The sequence below is a fragment of the Panulirus ornatus genome, chromosome 2 (assembly GCF_036320965.1).
Source record: "Panulirus ornatus isolate Po-2019 chromosome 2, ASM3632096v1, whole genome shotgun sequence".
Taxonomy (NCBI): Eukaryota; Metazoa; Arthropoda; class Malacostraca; order Decapoda; family Palinuridae; genus Panulirus; species Panulirus ornatus.
In genome coordinates this window covers 32,606,443-32,628,335 of record NC_092225.1, presented here as the reverse complement: position 1 = coordinate 32,628,335, position 21,893 = coordinate 32,606,443, and the positions used below count along the sequence as shown (strand labels likewise).

Genomic DNA, 21,893 nt, shown 5'->3' with positions numbered 1-21,893 from the left:
CTTCTGCAGTTTCTCACATGAATCAGCCACCAGCGCTGTATCATCAGCGAACAACAACTGACTCACTTCCCAAGCTCTCTCATCCCCAACAGACTTCATACTTGCCCCTCTTTCCAAAACTCTTGCATTCACCTCCCTAACAACCCCATCCATAAACAAATTAAACAACCATGGAGACATCACACACCCCTGCCACAAACCTACATTCACTGAGAACCAATCACTTTCCTCTCTTCCTACACGTACACATGCCTTACATCCTCGATAAAAACTTTTCACTGCTTCTAACAACTTTCCTCCCACACCATATATTCTTAATACCTTCCATATATATTCCTATGAGTCCACGGGGAAAAATGAAACACGATAAGTTTCCAAGTGCACTTTCGTGTAATAATCACATCATCAGGGGAAACACAAGAGAGAAATATAAGTCTGTTGATATACATCGAAGGACGAGCTAGGACGCCATCTGGTAAACATGCGATCGTCCAAGACAGACAACGAGCGTTCATAAACTTATCATTTTACAAATTCTATCAACAATAGAGTTATCTAATTTGTATAGACCGTCACTAATATTAAGATTATAATTTTTTTGTGTATTTGATAACAGAAGGTTCAATGATATTTCTCGTGGTAATAGAGTTATAGTTAATAACTGAGCTGGCATTACTCCTGCCAATACAATGATCATAGTTTTTAACGTGATTAAACAAGGCATTTGATTCTTGTCCCGTTCTTATACTATATTTATGTTGCCTAAGTCTAACAGAAAGATCCTTACCAGTCTGCCCAACATAAAATTTAACACAATTTCCACATAGCACTTTATAGATGCATCAAAGAGAATTTTCTGGTGAATTCCTGATTAAGATATTCTTTATAGTATTATTGTTGCTGAAGGCAACATTTACATTAAAGGATTTAAGCAACATGGGAAGTAAAGTAAAATCATTATCAAAAGGGAGAACTAAAAGATTCTTGGTGTCAATGGGAGGTTTTGGCTCATCTCTATAAAGTGATCTCTTTGCTAACTTAAGGAATTTATCAATGAAAGATCTAGGGTACTTTAACTTAGATCCGATAGAATATATCTTCTCAAACTCATCATCAATAAACCCTGGACTGCAAATACGTAATGCCCTAAGGAACATAGATTGAAATGATGATAATTTAACTCTGTCAATCTGAGATGAGAAATAATGGATATATGAGCATACATTGGTAGGTTTTCTGTATATGCTAAACTTAAACTTGTTTCCTTGCCTATGGATCATGCAATCTAAAAATGGTAACATAACATTATTCTCATTTTCTTTACCTTCGCCTTCACAAGATAATGATCAGACATCCCTCCAGTTCCACCTCTCAGCACATTAACATCCAAAAGTCTCTCTTTCACGCGCCTATCAATTAACACATAATCCAATAACGCTCTATGTCCATCTCTCCTACTTACATACGTATACCTATGTATATCTCTCTTTTTAAACCAGGTATTCCCAATCACCAGTCCTTTTCCAGCACATAAATCTACAAGCTCCTCACCATTTCCATTTACAACACTGAACACCCCATGTACACCAATTATTCCCTCAACTGATACATCACTCACCTTTGCATTCAAATCACCCATCACTATAACCCGGTCTCGTTCATCAAAACCACTAACACACTCACTCAGCTGCTCCCAAAACACATGCCTCTCATGATCTTTCTTCTTATGCCAAGGTGCATATGCACAAATAATCACCCATCTCTCTCCATCCACTTTCAGTTTTACCCATATCCATCTAGATTTACTTTCTTACACTCTATCACATACCCCATATATATATATATATATATATATATATATATATATATATATATATATATATATATATATATATATATATATATCTTTCTTTCATTCAAACTGTTCGCCATTTCCCGCATTAGCGAGGTAGCGTGAAGAACAGAGGACTGGGCCTTTGAGGGAATACCCTCACCTGGCCCAATTCTCTGTTCCTTCTTTTGGAAAATTAAAAAAAAAAAACGAGAGGGGAGGATTTCCAGCCCCCCGCTCCCTCCCCTTTTAGTCGCCTTTTACGACACGCAGGGAATACGTGGGAAGTATTCTTTGTCCCCTATCCCCAGGGAAATATATATATATATATATATATATATATATATATATATATATATATATATATATATATATATATATATATTGGAAAGGATTACAATTTTGCGCGTGATCAAGATATTCCTGTGAGTCCACGGGGAAAATGAACCACGAAAAGTTCCCAAGTGCACTTTCGTGTAATAATCACATCATCAGGGGAGACACAAGAGAGAAATATAACAGTCAATTGATATACATCGAAGAGACGAAGCTAGGACGCCATTTGGTAAACATGTGATTGTCCAAAACATTATCTCGGAAAGCAAAAATGGGTATGTTTTAGGAATAGTGGTTCCAATAATGTTGTATGGTTGCGAGGCATGGGCTATGGATAGAGTTGTGCGCAGGAGGGTGGATGTGCTGGAAATGAGATGTTTGAGGACAATGTGTGGTGTGAGGTGGTTTGATCGAGTAAGTAACGTAAGGGTAAGAGAGATGTGTGGAAATAAAAAGAGCGTGGTTGAGAGAGCAGAAGAGGGTGCTTTGAAAAGGTTTGGGCACATGGAGAGAATGAGTGAGGAAAGATTGACCAAGAGGATATATGTGTCGGAGGTGGAGGGAACGAGGAGAAGTGGGAGACCAAATTGGAGGTGGAAAGATGGAGTGAAAAAGATTTTGTGTGATCGGGGCCTGAACATGCAGGAGGGTGAAAGGAGGGCAAGGAATAGAGTGAATTGGATCGATGTGGTATACCGGTGTTGACGTGCTGTCAGTGGATTGAATCAGGGCATGTGAAGCGTCTGGGGTAAACCATGGAAAGCTGTGTAGGTATGTATATTTGCGTGTGTGGACGTGTATGTATATACATGTGTATGGGGGTGGGTTGGGCCATTTCTTTCGTATGTTTACTTGCGCTACCTCGCAAACGCGGGAGACAGCGACAAAGCAAAAAAAAAAAAAAATTATATATATATTGCTGTGGAATTTATTAAAAAAGGGGGTGACTGTATTGTTGACTGGTTGGTAAGGTTATTTAATGTATGTATGACTCATGGTGAGGTGCCTGAGGATTGGCGGAATGCGTGCATAGTGCCATTGTACAAAGGCAAAGGGGATAAGAGTGAGTGCTCAAATTACAGAGGTATAAGTTTGTTGAGTATTCCTGGTAAATTATATGGGAGGGTATTGATTGAGAGGGTGAAGGCATGTACAGAGCATCAGATTGGGGAAGAGCAGTGTGGTTTCAGAAGTGGTAGAGGATGTGTGGATCAGGTGTTTGCTTTGAAGAATGTATGTGAGAAATACTTAGAAAAGCAAATGGATTTGTATGTAGCATTTATGGATCTGGAGAAGGCATATGATAGAGTTGATAGAGATGCTCTGTGGAAGGTATTAAGAATATATGGTGTGGGAGGCAAGTTGTTAGAAGCAGTGAAAAGTTTTTATCGAGGATGTAAGGCATGTGTACGTGTAGGAAGAGAGGAAAGTGATTGGTTCTCAGTGAATGTAGGTTTGCGGCAGGGGTGTGTGATGTCTCCATGGTTGTTTAATTTGTTTATGGATGGGGTTGTTAGGGAGGTAAATGCAAGAGTCTTGGAAAGAGGGGCAAGTATGAAGTCTGTTGGGGATGAGAGAGCTTGGGAAGTGAGTCAGTTGTTGTTCGCTGATGATACAGCGCTGGTGGCGGATTCATGTGAGAAACTGCAGAAGCTGGTGACGGAGTTTGGTAAAGTGTGTGGAAGAAGAAAGTTAAGAGTAAATGTGAATAAGAGCAAGGTTATTAGGCACAGTAGGGTTGAGGGTCAAGTCAATTGGGAGGTGAGTTTGAATGGTGAAAAACTGGAGGAAGTGAAGTGTTTTTAGATATCTGGGAGTGGATCTGTCAGCGGATGGAACCATGGAAGCGGAAGTGGATCATAGGGTGGGGGAGGGGGCGAAAATTTTGGGAGCCTTGAAAAATGTGTGGAAGTCGAGAACATTATCCCGGAAAGCAAAAATGGGTATGTTTGAAGGAATAGTAGTTCCAACAATGTTGTATGGTTGCGAGGCGTGGGCTATGGATAGAGTTGTGCGCAGGAGGATGGATGTGCTGGAAATGAGATGTTTGAGGACAATGTGTGGTGTGAGGTGGTTTGATCGAGTAAGTAACGTAAGGGTAAGAGAGATGTGTGGAAATAAAAAGAGCGTGGTTGAGAGAGCAGAAGAGGGTGTTTTAAAATGGTTTGGGCACATGGAGAGAATGAGTGAGGAAAGATTGACCAAGAGGATATATGTGTCGGAGGTGGAGGGAACGAGGAGAAGAGGGAGACCAAATTGGAGGTGGAAAGATGGAGTGAAAAAGATTTTGTGTGATCGGGGCCTGAACATGCAGGAGGGTGAAAGGAGGGCAAGGAATAGAGTGAATTGGAGCGATGTGGTATACAGGGGTTGACGTGCTGTCAGTGGATTGAATCAAGGCATGTGAAGCGTCCGGGGTAAACCATGGAAAGCTGTGTAGGTATGTATATTTGTGTGTGTGGACGTGTGTATGTACATGTGTATGGGGGGGGTTGGGCCATTTCTTTCGTCTGTTTCCTTGCGCTACCTCGCAAACGCGGGAGACAGCGACAAATTATAAAAAAAAAAAAAAAAAAAAAAAAAAAAAAAAAATATATATATATATATATATATATATATATATATATATATATATATATATATATATATATATATATGCGGCAGGGGTGTGTGATGTCTCTATGGTTGTTTGATTTGTTTATGGATGGGGTTGTTAGGGAGGTGAATGCAAGAGTTTTGGAAAGAGGGGCAAGTATGCGGTCTGTTGTGGATGAGAGAGCTTGGGAAGTGAGTCAGTTGTTATTCGCTGATGATACAGCGCTGGTGGCTGATTTACGTGAGAAACTGCAGAAGCTGGTGACTGAGTTTGGTAAAGTGTGTGAAAGAAGAAAGCTGAGGGTAAATGTGAATAAGAGTAAGGTTATTAGGTATAGTAGGGTTGAGGGTCAAATTGATTGGGAGGTAAGTTTGAATGGAGAAAACTGGAGGAAGTGAGGTGTTTTAGATATCTGGGAGTGGATTTGGCAGCGGATGGAACCATGGAAGCGGAAGTGAGTCATAGGGTGGGGGAGGGGGCGAAAGTTATGGGAGCATTGAAGAATGTTTGGAAGTCGAGAACATTATCTCGGAAAGCAAAAATGGGTATGTTTGAAGGAATAGTGGTTCCAACAATGTTATATGGTTGCGAGGCGTGGGCTATTGATAGAGTTGTGCGGAGGAGGGTGGATGTGCTGGAATTGAGATGTTTGAGGACAATATATGGTGTGAGGTGATTTGATCGAGTAAGTAATGATAGGGTAGGAGAGATGTGTGGTATATAAAGAGTGTCGTTGAGAGAGCAGAAGAGGATGTTTTGAAATGGTCTGGTCACATGGAGAGAATGAGTGAGGAAAGATTGATTAAGAGGATATATGTGTCTGTGTTGGAGGGAACGAGAAGTGGGAGACCAAATTGGAGGTGGAAAGATGGAGTAAGAAAGATTTTGAGTGATCGGGGCCTGAATATGCAGGAGGGTGAAAGGCATGCAAAGAATAGAGTGAATTGGAACGATGTGGTATACCGGGGTCGACGTTATGTCAACGGATTGAACCAGGGCATGTGAAGCGTCTGGGAGTAACCCATGGAAAGTTCTGTGGGACCTGGATGTGGAAAGGGAGCTGTGGTTTCGGTGCATTATTACATGACAGCTAGAGACTGAGTGTGAACGAATGTAGCCTTTGTTGTCCTTTCCTAGCGCTACCTCGCACACATGAGGGGGGAGGGGGTTGTTATTTCATGTGTGGCGAGGTGGCGATGGGAATGAATAAAGGCAGACAGTATGAATTATGTACATGTGCATATATGTATATGACTGTGTGTGTGTATATATGTATAAGTTGAGATGTATAGGTATGTATATTTGCGTGTGTGGACGTGTATGTATAGAAATGTGTATGTGGGTGGGTTGGGCTATTCTTTCGTCTGTATCCTTGCGCTACCTCGCTAACGCGGGAGAGAGCGACAAAGAAAAATAAATAAATAAATATAACATATATATATATATATATATTGCATATGAGCGAGCGAGCACTTTCATATAATATACATACCTCCAACAGCCAGGATCGAAACCGGGGCCCCTGCGCGGGAGGCGGAAGCATTACGGGTAGGCTATGAACGCCCTTATTAGGAAATCGACTATTCGAATACTATGTAATGGAATACCCTTCGTCTCACGTTGGTGAGTTAGGTTCTGCAAAATGTCATCGGCTGGCTGTGCAGCCTGATGGGAAATGACCAGTGGAGACCCCGTTGCCCACCAACGTGAGACGAAGGTATTTGTTTACTTAGTCCTCGAAGTCATTTCCCTATTAAGGGTGACCATAGCCTCGCAGTAATGCTCCCGCCTGCCACGCAGGCAACAAGAGAGTAGTTGTAAACAAAAGACTGTTGCGTCAGGGGTAAAAGCTCCCAGTATACAGGTTATCATGGTACTACTATACATCATTATTAACGTAGTAAAATAACAGATTCTTTCTCGCGTTCACACATTATATTCTACTTAAGGTAGAGACTCACCTGATCCTTTGATTTATCAAATTCCTCCATAAGATTTTTCTGCCAATGTTGGACGAAACCGGACTCGGTCAGAAACCGGATCCCCTTGTTCAGTGACGGTACCCAAGGCGTGTGTTTCCGGAAGAAGAAAGCAAGATTGCCTTCGTAAATCTGCTCTCTCATGAAGTAAACTTTATCAGACATCCCCATATCCGAATAGGTTATTCTAAGATAAGCGTAGGTTTCTGTGTGAGCATTCTTCCCGTCGAGAACGAGAGCTCCACAGTCCTCCTGTCCATAGAAACCTTCGTCGGTAACAGAGACAAGGTCCATCTTGCCCCCGAGGCTCCGCATCACAGCGTCAGAAGAAGAGGCCAGAGCGTCCGGTACGAACTCTCCGTAGTCCAGCATACATAACCTGCTCCATGTAAGAGTTAACCATCTACTATCAAACCTGCTCAGGACGTTATCTTAGCAAATGTTAAACTTAGGCATGGTTAGTCTAGCAAAGAAATAGTTAAACTCTGTTACCTGAGAGGAAGTCACACTAACTCTCACCAGGTAGGGGTCACACTTACTGTCACTAGGCAGGGGTCACCCTTACTGTCATTAGGCAGGGGTCACACTTACTGTCACTAGGCAGGGGTCACCCTTACTGTCATTAGGCAGGGGTCACACTTACTGTCACTAGGCAGGGGGCACACTTACTGTCACCAGGCAGGGGTCACCCTTACTGTCACTAGGCAGGGGTCACACTTACTGTTACCAGGCAGGGGTCACCCTTACTGTCACTAGGCAGGGGTCACACTTACTGTCACTAGGCAGGGGTCACACTTACTGTCACCAGGCAGGGGTCACCCTTACTGTCACTAGGCAGGGGTCACACTTACTGTTACCAGGCAGGGGTCACCCTTACTGTCACTAGGCAGGGGTCACACTTACTGTCACTAGGCAGGGGTCACCCTTACTGTCACTAGGCAGGGGTCACACTTACTGTCACTAGGCAGGGGTCACACTTACTGTCACTAGGCAGGGATCACACTGTCACCAGGCAGGGGTCACCCTTACTGTCACTAGGCAGGGGTCAACCTTACTGTCACTAGGCAGGGGTCACACTTACTGTCACTAGGCAGGGGTCACCCTTACTGTCACTAGGCAGGGGTCACACTGTCACCAGGCAGGGGTCACCCTTACTGTCACCAGGCAGGGGTCACACTTACTGCCACTAGGCAGGGGTCACACTTACCGTCACCAGGCAGGGGTCACCCTTACTGTCACCAGGCAGGGGTCACACTTACTGTCACTAGGCAGGGGTCACACTGTCACCAGGCAGGGGTCACCCTTACTGTCACCAGGCAGGGGTCACCCTTACTGTCACTAGGCAGGGGTCACACACACTTTCTGTCACTAGGCAGGAGTCACACTTACCGTCACAAGGCAGGGGTCACACTTACTGTCACTAGGCATGGATCACACTTACTGTCACTAGGCAGGGGACACACTTACCGTCACCAGGCAGGGGTCACCCTTACTGTCACTAGGCAGGGGTCACCCTTACTGTCACTAGGCAGGGGTCACACTTACTGTCACTAGGCAGGGGTCACCCTTACTGTCACTAGGCAGGGGACACACTTACTGTCACAAGGCAGGGGTCACACTTACTGTCACTAGGCAGGGATCACACTTACTGTCACTAGGCAGGGGTCACCCTTACTGTCACTAGGCAGGGGTCACCCTTACTGTCACCAGGCAGGGGTTACCCTTACTGTCACCAGGCAGGGGTCACACTTACTGTCACTAGGCAGGGGTCACCCTTACTGTCACTAGGCAGGGGACACACTTACTGTCACAAGGCAGGGGTCACCCTTACTGTCACTAGGCAGGGATCACACTTACTGTCACTAGGCACGGGTCACACTTACTGTCACCAGGCAGGGATCACACTTACTGTCACAAGGCAGGGGTTACACTTACTGTCACTAGGCAGGGATCACACTTACTGTCGCTAGGCAGGGGACACACTTACCGTCACCAGGCAGGGGTCACCCTCACTGTCACTAGGCAGGGGTCACACACACTTTCTGTCACTAGGCAGGGGTCACACTTACTGTCACCAGGCAGGGGTCACACTGTCACCAGGCAGGGGTCACCCTTACTGTCACCAGGCAGGGGTCACACTTACTGTCACCAGGCAGGGGTCACACTTACTGTCACCAGGCAGGGGTCACCCTTACTGTCCCTAGGCAGGGGTCACACTTACTGTCACCAGGCAGGGGTCACCCTTACTGTCACCAGGCAGGGGTCACCCTTACTGTCACCAGGCAGGGGTCACCCTTACTGTCACTAGGCAGGGGTCACACTTACTGTCACTAGGCAGGGGTCACCCTTACTGTCACCAGGCAGGGGTTACCCTTACTGTCACCAGGCAGGGGTCACACTTACTGTCACTAGGCAGGGGTCACCCTTACTGTCACTAGGCAGGGGTCACCCTTACTGTCACCAGGCAGGGGTTACCCTTACTGTCACCAGGCAGGGGTCACACTTACTGTCACTAGGAAGGGGTCACCCTTACTGTCACTAGGCAGGGGTCACCCTTACTGTCACCAGGCAGGGGTCACCCTTACTGTCACCTGGCAGGGGTCACCCTTACTGTCACCAGGCAGGGGTCACCCTTACTCTCACCAGGCAGGGGTCACACTTACTGTCACCAGGCAGGGGTCACCCTTACTGTCACCAGGCAGGGGTCACACTTACTGTCACCAGCCAGGGGTCACACTTACTGTCACCAGGCAGGGGTCACCCTTACTGTCACCAGGAAGGAGTTACCCTTACTGTCACCAGGCAGGGGTCACACTTACAGTCACTAGGCAGGGGTCACCCTTACTGTCACTAGGCAGGGGTCACCCTTACTGTCACTAGGCAGGGGTCACCCTTACTGTCACCAGGCAGGGGTCACCCTTACTGTCACTAGGCAGGGGTCACACTGTCACCAGGCAGGGGTCACCCTTACTGTCACCAGGCAGGGGTCACCCTTACTGTCAACAGGCAGGGGTCACCCTTACTGTCACTAGGCAGGGGTCACACTTACTGTCACTCGGCAGGGGTCACCCTTACTGTCACCAGGCAGGGGTCACACTTACTGTCACTAGGCAGGGGTCACACTGTCACCAGGCAGGGGTCACCCTTACCGTCACCAGGCAGGGGTCACCCTTACTGTCACTAGGCAGGGGTCACCCTTACTGTCACCAGGCAGGGGTCACACACACTTTCTGTCACTAGGCAGGGGTCACACACTTTCTGTCACCAGGCAGGGGTCACCCTTACTGTCACTAGGCAGGGGTCACACACACCTTCTGTCACCAGGCAGGGGTCACCCTTACTGTCACCAGGCAGGGGTCACCCTTACTGTCACCAGGCAGGGGTCACCCTTACTGTCACTAGGCAGGGGTCACACACACTTTCTGTCACCAGGCAGGGGTCACCCTTACTGTCACCAGGCAGGGGTCACCCCTACTGTCACTAGGCAGGGGTCACACACACTTTCTGTCACTAGGCAGAGGTCACCCTTACTGTCATTAGGCAGGGGTCACACACACTTTCTGTCACTAGGCAGGGGTCACACACTTTCTGTCACCAGGCAGGGGTCACCCTTACTGTCACCAGGCAGGGGTCACACACACTTTCTGTCACCAGGCAGGGGTCACCCTTACTGTCACTAGGCAGGGGTCACCCTTACTGTCACTAGGCAGGGGTCACACACACACACTTTCTGTCACCAGGCAGGGGTCACCCTTACTGTCGCTAGGCAGGGGTCACACACACTTTCTGTCACCAGGCAGGGGTCACCCTTACTGTCACTAGGCAGGGGTCACACACACTTTCTGTCACTAGGCAGGGGTCACCCTTACTGTCACTAGGCAGGGGTCACACACACTTTCTGTGACCAGGCAGGGGTCACCCTTACTGTCACTAGGCAGGGGTCACACACTTTCTGTCACCAGGCACGGGTCACCCTTCCTGCCACCAGGCAGGGGTCACACACACTTTCTGTCACTAGGCAGGGGTCACACACTTTCTGTCACCAGGCAGGGGTCACCCTTACTGTCACTAGGCAGGGGTCACACACACTTTCTGTCACCAGGCAGGGGTCACCCCTACTGTCACTAGGCAGGGGTCACCCTTACTGTCACTAGGCAGGGGTCACACACACTTTCTGTTACTAGGCAGGGGTCACCCTTACTGTCACCATGCAGGGGTCACACACACTTTCTGTCACTAGGCAGGGGTCACACACTTTCTGTCACCAGGCAGGGGTCACCCTTACTGTCACTAGGCAGGGGTCACACACACTTTCTGTCACCAGGCAGGGGTCACCCTTACTGTCACTAGGCAGGGGTCACACACACTTTCTGTCACTAGGCAGGGGTCACCCTTACTGTCACTAGGCAGGGGTCACCCTTACTGTCACCAGGCAGGGGTCACCCCTACTGTCACTAGGCAGGGGTCACACTTACTGTCCAGGCAGGGGTCACCCTTACTGTCACTAGGCAGGGGTCACCCTTACTGTCACCAGGCAGGGGTCACACTTACTGTTACCAGGCAGGGGTCACCCTTAATGTCACTAGGCAGGGGTCACACTTACTGTTACCAGGCAGGGGTCACCCTTACTGTCACTAGGCAGGGGTCACCCTTACTGTCACCAGGCAGGGGTCACACTTACTGTTACCAGGCAGGGGTCACCCTTACTGTCACTAGGCAGGGGTCACCCTTACTGTCACCAGGCAGGGGTCACACTTACTGTTACCAGGCAGGGGTCACCCTTACTGTCACCAGGCAGGGGTCACCCTTACTGTCACCAGGCAGGGGTCACCCTTACTGTCACCAGGCAGGGGTCACCCTTACTGTCACCAGGCAGGGGTCACACTTACTGTTACCAGGCAGGGGTCACCCTTACTGTTACCAGGCAGGGGTCACCCTTACTGTCCCTAGGCAGGGGTCACACTTACTGTCACCAGGCAGGGGTCACCCTTACTGTCACCAGGCAGGGGTCACCCTTACTGTTACCAGGCAGGGGTCACCCTTACTGTTACCAGGCAGGGGTCACCCTTACTGTCACTAGGCAGGGGTCACACTTACTGTCACTAGGCAGGGGTCACACTTACTGTCACTAGGCTGGGGTCACACTTACTGTCACTAGGCAGGGGTCACCCTTACTGTCACCAGGCAGGGGTCACCCTTACTGTCACTAGGCAGGGGACACACTTACTGTCACCAGGCAGGGGTCACACTTACTGTCACTAGGCAGGGGTCACCCTTACTGTCACTAGGCAGGATGTGATGTAAGGATAAACAAAGTATCTCTTCTTTCCAGTTTAATTGTCACCACCACCATCACCACCACCACCATCACCACCACCACCATCACCACCACCATCACCACCACCACCATCACCACCACCATCACCACCACCACCACCATCACCACCACCACCATCACCACCACCATCACCACCACCATCACCCTCATCACCACCACCATAATCACCACCACCACCATCACCATCACCATCACCCTCATCACCACCACCATCACCACCACCACCATCACCACCACCATCACCCTCATCACCACCACCATCACCACCATCATCATCACCACCACCATCACCCTCATCACCACCACCATCACCACCACCACCATCACCACCACCACCACCATCACCACCACCACCACCATCACCACCACCACCATCACCACCACCACCATCACCACCACCATCACCACCACCATCACCACCACCACCACCATCACCACCACCACCATCACCACCACCACCATCACCACCACCACCACCATCACCACCACCACCATCAACACCACCACCATCACCACCACCACCACCATCACCACCACCACCATCACCACCACCATCACCACCACCACCATCACCACCACCATCACCACCACCATCACCACCACCACCATCACCACCACCATCACCCTCATCACCACCACTATCACCACCACCACCATCACCAACACCATCACCCTCATCACCACCACCATCACCACCACCACCATCGCCAACACCATCACCCTCATCACCACCACCATCACCACCACCACCGTCGCCAACACCATCACCCTCATCACCACCACCATCACCACCACCACCATCGCCAACACCATCACCCTCATCACCACCACCATCACCACCACCACCATCGCCAACACCATCACCCTCATCACCACCACCATCACCACCATCACCAACACCATCACCCTCATCACCACCACCATCACCACCACCACCATCACCACCACCACCATCACCAACACCATCACCCTCATCACCACCACCATCACCACCACCACCATCACCACCACCATCACCCTCATCACCACCAACCATACTCCACCACCACCACATCGCCTACAACACCATCACCCTAATCACCACCACCCTCACCACCATCACCACCACCATACACCACCATCACCAACAACCATCACCCTCACCCCACCACCATCACACCACCTCACCATCACCAACAACCAATCACCCCCTCCATCACCACCCACCATCACCACCACCATCACCCTCAATCACCACCACCATCACCACCACCTACCATTCCCACCACCATCACCACCACCACCATCCCCACCACCACCATCCACCCTCATCACCACCACCATCACCACCACCACCATCACCACCACCACAGCACCACCACCATCACCCTCATCACCCACCACCATCACCTACCACCACCATCGCACTAACCCCCCCTCACCACCACCATCACCACCACCACCATCACCAACACCATCACCCTCATCACCACCACCATCACCACCACCACCATCACCACCACCATCACCCTCATCACCACCACCATCACCACCACCACCATCACCACCACCATCACCCTCATCACCACCACCATCACCACCACCACCATCACCCTCATCACCACCACCATCACCACCACCATCATCACCACCACCATCACCCTCATCACCACCACCATCACCACCACCACCATCACCCTCATCACCACCACCATCACCACCACCACCATCACCACCACCATCACCCTCATCACCACCACCATCATCACCACCACCATCACCGCCACCACCATCACCCTCATCACCACCACCATCACCACCACCACCATCACCACCACCACCATCGCCAACACCATCACCGTCATCACCACCACCATCACCACCACCACCATCACCACCACCATCACCATCACCACCATCACCATCACCACCACCACCATCACCACCACCATCACCCTCATCACCACCACCATCACCACCACCACCATCACCACCACCACCATCACCACCACCATCACCCTCATCACCACCACCATCACCACCACCACCATCGCCAACACCCCCATCACCACCACCATCACCACCACCATCACCCTCATCACCACCACCATCACCCACCCACCATCACCCTCATCACCACCACCATCACCACCACCACCATCACCACCACCATCACCCTCATCACCACCACCATCACCACCACCACCATCACCCTCATCACCACCACCATCACCACCACCACCATCACCACCACCACCATCACACACCACATCACACCCCATCACCACACCACCACCATCACCACCCCATACCACCACTCACCACCATCACCCACCCCACATCCACCCACACACATCACCCCCAAATCACCACCACCACCATCGCCACACCACCATCACCTCATCACCACCACCATCACCACCACCACCATCGCCAACACCATCACCCTCATCATCACCACCATCACCACCACCACCATGCCACACCATCACCCTCATCACCACCACCATCACCATCACCACCATCACCACCACCATCACCACCACCATCACCACCATCACCACCACCACCATCACCACCACCATCACCCTCATCACCACCACCATCACCACCACCACCATCGCCAACACCATCACCCTCATCATCACCACCATCACCACCACCACCATCGCCAACACCATCACCCTCATCACCACCACCATCACCATCACCCTCATCACCACCACCATCACCATCACCACCATGATAGCATTACTCCCTGTAATGAGGAGGTGACGTAGACGTGAGAAGACCCTGGCCAGAAGATCATCATCATGACAAGTACATGAGTGGAGCTTGTCCTGCATCACGTGACCTCTCATAACTTACACCAGCAAGTGGCATATCAAGTACAAGGCGACTACCTTAACCCGGCCATCTCTTACAGTGCTTTTGAGGAAGGTGACAATTGGACTTACCTGAAGTCACTATGTGCCAGCTGTTGTAAGGTCTGGATCCTGGTGGGGAAGACTGGCACGGTGAGGACAGCTATCAGGTTGCATGTGTACGAGATGATGATGACGTAAGCGGTGAGCCACCAGGCCGCCAGGAACAGTCGGAGGGACCACGGTCTGGGTAACTTGTTCTGTGATTGGTTCACCAGACCCTGGCCGTGGGTATGCAACATTTTCACAAAACACTAAAACACAAAATATCCCAAAATTATATTATTTTGCGAGAAAGAGGTAGAGTGATAGACGAATTAGTTAGCAGTAACTTTTAGAAGAGAATGGAAATTGTTGCAGGTTAGATATAGTCACGACTGCATCCACTGACACAAGGTTAGGTTAGGTTAGGTTAGGTTAGGTTAGAATATAATTCTCAAAAACAACAGCACAACCTGAACTGGTTACCTGACTCATTAAGATACTATGTTTTAAGAAAGCAGACCACATGATTAACTTAGGAATTTTACCAATGAACATGCCCGTCCCTGCTTTCTGACCCATTCATTATAGTACCAAAGTTACACAAATTATATATATTTGAAAAACAATCAAATATGCTAAATATAACGTAATTAGATAATCATTTCGTCATTTGTAAACACAAAGACATATGTTCAGATGAAGTAAATATAGTACTTATACGTTCAGTGCTGTTTCGATTCGCATTTAGAAGATATCAAAGAATATTAAACTCAAAAAGAAAAAGATCATGAGTGCGAATATCTACAGTATGCTTAGGCCATGATGAAGAAAAACCCGATAAATGAGCAAACAGTACTGGTGCCGGATACGTGGTGCTGGAAACAATCATTAGTACGGACTCTAATAATGTAGCTGACAATTATTGCTTAAAACCCATCTTAATTACATATTTGCTAAGTTAACAACTTTATCTTGCTGTATAGCCAGACTGTACAGTGGATGTATAATTAAGGAAGCTACTGCTTTACTGGGATGTTATTCAAACTGACAGCATTGAAAAATAATGGTAGTTTGTAGACATCAGATATGGATTCTCTCTCTCTCTCTCTCTCTCTCTCTCTCTCTCTCTCTCTCTCTCTCTCTATATATATATATATATATATATATATATATATATATATTTTTTTATATTTATTTTTTTTTTATTATACTTTGTCGCTGTCCCCCGCGTTTGCGAGGTAGCGCAAGGAAACAGACGAAAGAAATGCCCCCCCCCCCTCATACACATGTATATACATACGTCCACACACGCAAATATACATACCTACACAGCTTTCCATGGTTTACCCCAGACGCTTCACATGCCTTGATTCAATCCACTGACAGCACGTCAACCCCGGTATACCACATCGCTCCAATTCACTCTATTCCTTGCCCTCCTTTCACCCTCCTGCATGTTCAGGCCCCGATCACACAAAATCTTTTTCACTCCATCTTTCCACCTCCAATTTGGTCTCCCTCTTCTCCTCGTTCCCTCCACCTCCGACACATATATCCTCTTGGTCAATCTTTCCTCACTCATTCTCTCCATGTGCCCAAACCACTTCAAAACACCCTCTTCTGCTCTCTCAACCACGCTCTTTTTATTTCCACACATCTCTCTTACCCTTACGTTACTCACTCGATCAAACCACCTCACACCACACATTGTCCTCAAACATCTCATTTCCAGCACATCCATCCTCCTGCGCACAACTCTATCCATAGCCCACGCCTCGCAACCATACAACATTGTTGGAACCACTATTCCTTCAAACATAGCCATATATATATATATATATATATATATATATATATATATATATATATATATATATATATATATATATATATATATATTAGCTGAGACACGGCACAGTGAAGTAGCTGTCCTCATCAGGGCTACCTCATTAACGCCATATATTTCATGATTGGCGCCTGAGTTTATAAATAGATAAATATATGCATATATTACCGTAGGTCAGAGTGTTGCGCGTTATACACTATTTGCTGATAACATCGAAGAAAAATGAAAAATGTGTTGTCCCAAGTGTAGTTGAATGTGGTAGTTACATCATGAGTGCAGATATGAGAATATATTACATACACAACCCTTCCCTCACACGTGGACATACCTTCATAATACAAGCAATGGTATAGGAGGGGTGAGTGACGTGGTCAAGGGGCTGGAGGGAGGCGAGGGTGTAGAATGCGCTGCTGGTAACGATTAGGAGGCCACCCACCGCCGCCCATACCACCCATGTGAACGGATATATAAGGTTCCGCCATCTTGGTACCTCAGGCGGCATGGGTAAGGCAAACCCGAACCTGGAAATAGACGACCACCTTGTGACGCGTTAGTGAAGGTGTTATATGAAGAACAAATCAAATATCTAGATTTTGTTGCCTCAGAATCATTCGCGTGCATAAGACACTATGATAACCATATATACCTGTTATCACTGTTATTATCATTGAGAGATGTTGCGCGTCATAAACCGACTTCGAGATGATGGCAAAATATTGATCATATGTGTTGCTTCATAGCAGCCCTGTACTGGTCTATTGGGTTACCTATGGTGAGTAACATGTCAGGAGCACGTCCCACACTCCAGCCACTACTATCGGGATATCCTGATGATTATAACTAATGATACTACTACTACTAACAACAACAACAACAATAATGATGATTATCTTTTTCTTTTCTTTCAAACTATTCGCCATTTCCCGCATTAGCGAGGTAGCGTTAAGAACAGAGAACTGGGGATTTGAGGGAATAATCCTCACCTGGCCCTCTTCTCTGTTCCTTCTTTTGCAAAATTAAAAAAAAAAAAACGAGAGTGTAGGATTTCCAGCCCCCCGCTCCCTCCCCTTTTAGTCGCCCTCTACGACACGCAGGGAATACGTGGGAAGTATTCTTTCTCCCCTATCCCCAAGGATATATGATGATAATAATAAAAAAAAAAAAGTATATATGTGCGTGTATGTATATACATGTGTATGTGGGTGGGTTGGGCCATTCTTTCGTCTGTTTCCTTGCGCTACCTCGCTAACGCGGGAGACAGCGTCAAAGTATAATAAATAAAAATAATAATAATAATGATAATAATGATAATAATAATAATAATAATAATAATAATAATAATAATAATAATAATAACGATAATTTGACCTCTTACCCTTTCATTACTTACTCGATCAAACCACCTCACACCACATATTGTCCTCAAACATCTCATTTCCAATACTTCCACCCACCTCCGCACAACTCTATCTATAGCCCACGCCTCGCAACCATATAACATTGTTGGAACCACTATTCCTTCAAACATACCCATTTTTGCTTTCCGAGATAATGTTCTCGCCTTCCACACATCCTTCAATGCTCACAGAACTTTCGCCCCCTCCCCCACCCTATGACTCACTTCCGCTTCCATGGTTCCATCCGCTGCCAAATCCACTCCCAGATATCTAAGACACTTTACTTCCTCCAGTTTTTCTCCATTCAAACTTACCTCCATACTGACTTGTCCATCAATCCTACTGTACCTAATAACCTTGCTCTTATCAACATTTACTCTCAGCTTTCTTCTTTCACACACTTAACCAAACTCAGTCACCAGCTTCAGCAGTTTCTCACCCAATTCAGCCACCAGCGGTGTATCATCAGCGAACAACAACTGAGTCACTTCCCAAGCCCTCTCATCCACAAGAGACTGCATACTTGCCCCTCTCTCCAAAACTCTTGCATTCACCTCCCTAACCACCCCATCAATAAACAAGTTAAACAACCACGGAGACACTAGGCACCCCTGCCGCTGGACTGTGTACTATAATCATGGTCATGATTATACTTCTTTCACGTTGTCGTTCACATGGCAGAGTTAACCCAATCATACAATCATTAGAACATAATCACAATATTTATCAAATATGTAACGTTACTCATGTGTCAGCACAACTTCCAGAACAAGATTGATGGAGTATTTTGTAATATGATGGGTACTGTATATAAAGACTAATCTACATTTTAGAAATATTAACTTACCCATGCTTTACAACAATGTAAATGAGGATTTTTGATGATTGTCGTTATGTTTATTGGTTACGAAGTCCCACTTGTTTTTCCTGCTAGTGATATTTAGCAACTATCGCCCAGTTCACCATTGTTAGCTGGGACGTATGTGTATATGTATGTCGGTTGTCTTGCGAGATAAATTGTTATGATGCGTGTTTTATGTGTTTGGTATCGATTTTGTTTATGGACCAATTAGCAGTTGAGGGTCGTTAGATTGATGGCATATACTCATTTGTTAATGATGGCTATAATAACCCTTATGTAGGATAGGTTGCAATAGCTAGCTTAGCTTCATTTATCTTCGGCTGACAAAACTTATCCTTCATCATGATGGACACATTGGTGTTGGGTCATCCATGATACATAACCCAGCCCACTGGTCATGCAGACAGCCCCCGCTGGTATTCACTATAGATACAATACATTTTCTCTTCCAGTACTGTGAGCAAATGGAAAAAAATGTTCGAGATTGATTCCGAGACGAACTTCCATTTCAAAATAGATAGCTTTCATTGTGGTAGGATTCAGGACTCACCCTTCACTGTGGTAGGACTCAGGACTCACCCTTCACTGTGGTAGGACTCAGGACTCACCCTTCACTGTGGTAGGACTCAGGACTCACCCTTCACTGTGGTAGGACTCAGGACTCACCCTTCACTGTGGAAGGACTCAGGACTCACCCTTCACTGTGGTAGGATTGAGGACTCACCCTTCACTGTGGTAGGACTCAGGACTCACCCTTCACTGTGGTAGGACTCAGGACTCACCCTTCACTGTGGTAGGACTCAGGACTCACCCTTCAGTGTGGTAGGACTCAGGACTCACCCTTCAGTGTGGTAGGACTCAGGACTCACCCTTCAGTGTGGTAGGACTCAGGACTCACCCTTCACTGTGGTAGGACTCAGGACTCACCCTTCACTGTGGAAGGACTCAGGACTCACCCTTCACTGTGGTAGGACTCAGGACTCACCCTTCACTGTGGTAGGACTCAGGACTCACCCTTCACTGTGGTAGGACTCAGGACTCACCCTTCACTTTGGTAGGACTCAGGACTCACCCTTCGCTGTGGTAGGACTCAGGACTCACCCTTCACTGTGGTAGGACTCAGGACTCACCCTTCACTGTGGTAGGACTCAGGACTCACCCTTCACTGTGGTAGGACTCAGGACTCACCCTTCACTGTGGTAGGACTCAGGACTCACCCTTCAGTGTGGTAGGACTCAGGACTCACCCTTCACTGTGGTAGGACTCAGGACTCACCCTTCACTGTGGTAGGACTCAGGACTCACCCTTCAGTGTGGAAGGACTCAGGACTCACCCTTCAGTGTGGTAGGACTCAGGACTCACCCTTCACTGTGGTAGGACTCAGGACTCACCCTTCACTGTGGTAGGACTCAGGACTCACCCTTCAGTGTGGAAGGACTCAGGACTCACCCTTCAGTGTGGTAGGACTCAGGACTCACCCTTCAGTGTGGTAGGACTCAGGACTCACCCTTCAGTGTGGTAGGACTCAGGACTCACCCTTCAGTGTGGAAGGACACAGAATAGTCAAAATATTGTGATCGTTCGTGAGTGATGGTGAAGTAGTTGATGGTTAGGTCTTTGTTGCCGCGGTACACCTCACCAAGCAGACCTACCCACGTCCCGTTTTCCATCTCGCCCCATTTACCTGTCGGAGAGGGTAAGGGCGGTGCTAGGGTTCCTGGTGAGGTACCACACAAGAACAATTCACCACAGAAATACTTTTGACTGAGGAGAAGACGTGAACTTCATCCCTCCAGTCACGAATACCTGTCGCCAAGGTATTCTCGGCCAGTATATTTCGCACTACTTATTAAATGAATGTAAACTGCAACTCTACAAATATATAGTTCATATAGGTATCTTTAACAAGACTGTGTGGCATGCTGGGGACTGTGCTACAGGAACCTGGGGAGGTGTAGCATGCTGGGGACTGTGCTACAGGAACCTGGGGAGGTGTGGCATGCTGGGGACTGTGCTACAGGAACCTGGGGAGGTGTAGCATGCTGGGGACTGTGCTACAGGAACCTGGGGAGGTGTGGCATGCTGGGGACTGTGCTACAGGAACCTGGGGAGGTGTAGCATGCTGGGGACTGTGCTACAGGAACCTGGGGTGGTGTGGTATGCTGGGGACTGTGCTACAGGAACCTGGGGTGGTGTGGTATGCTGGGGACTGTGCTACAGGAACCTGGGGAGGTGTAGCATGCTGGGGACTGTGCTACAGGAACCTGGGGTGGTGTGGTATGCTGGGGACTGTGCTACAGGAACCTGGGGTGGTGTGGTATGCTGGGGACTGTGCTACAGGAACCTGGGGTGGTGTGGTATGCTGGGGACTGTGCTACAGGAACCTGGGGAGGTGTGGCATGCTGGGGACTGTGCTACAGGAACCTGGGGAGGTGTAGCATGCTGGGGACTGTGCTACAGGAACCTGGGGAGGTGTAGCATGCTGGGGACTGTGCTACAGGAACCTGGGGTGGTGTGGTATGGGAGGAACTCAGCAGTTGCACTCACTGTCCGGCGCCCCGTGCGTGAGGGTATATGTGAAGTTAAGCCAGACGGAGAGTAGGTCCAGAATTCGTTTAGATGTGCCTTCGAATTCGTCGTCATCATCAAGGAAGACGAGCGGTGCGTCGTCATCGTCACTTGCCACGTGTAAAGTCCTGCCGGCTAAGGACCGAAAACGGTCATAGAACAAGTCCGAGAAGGACGGGAAGACGCGGCTGTCCCACACACCGAACTGGAGCAGCTGCTGGCCAGGAGGGTCATATGGCAGCCAAGTGAGGA

At 48.1% G+C, this 21,893-nt stretch overlaps 1 protein-coding gene across 1 annotated transcript in view; it reads right to left on the bottom strand.

Moving 5' to 3' along the window:
- The window catches only part of LOC139756019 (probable glutamate receptor), a 34,532-nt gene that overhangs the window by 7,773 nt on the left and 4,866 nt on the right, over positions 1-21,893 (bottom strand). The window contains exons 2-6 of the mRNA XM_071674963.1: positions 21,621-21,893; positions 20,610-20,757; positions 17,143-17,335; positions 15,017-15,204; positions 6,725-7,121 (exon numbers count right to left, since the gene is read on the bottom strand). The exon at positions 21,621-21,893 is cut by the window's right edge and continues 210 nt beyond it. Of these exons, the coding sequence (XP_071531064.1) occupies positions 6,725-7,121; positions 15,017-15,204; positions 17,143-17,335; positions 20,610-20,757; positions 21,621-21,893 (1,199 nt within the window). The remainder of the gene's footprint in view (positions 1-6,724; positions 7,122-15,016; positions 15,205-17,142; positions 17,336-20,609; positions 20,758-21,620) is intronic.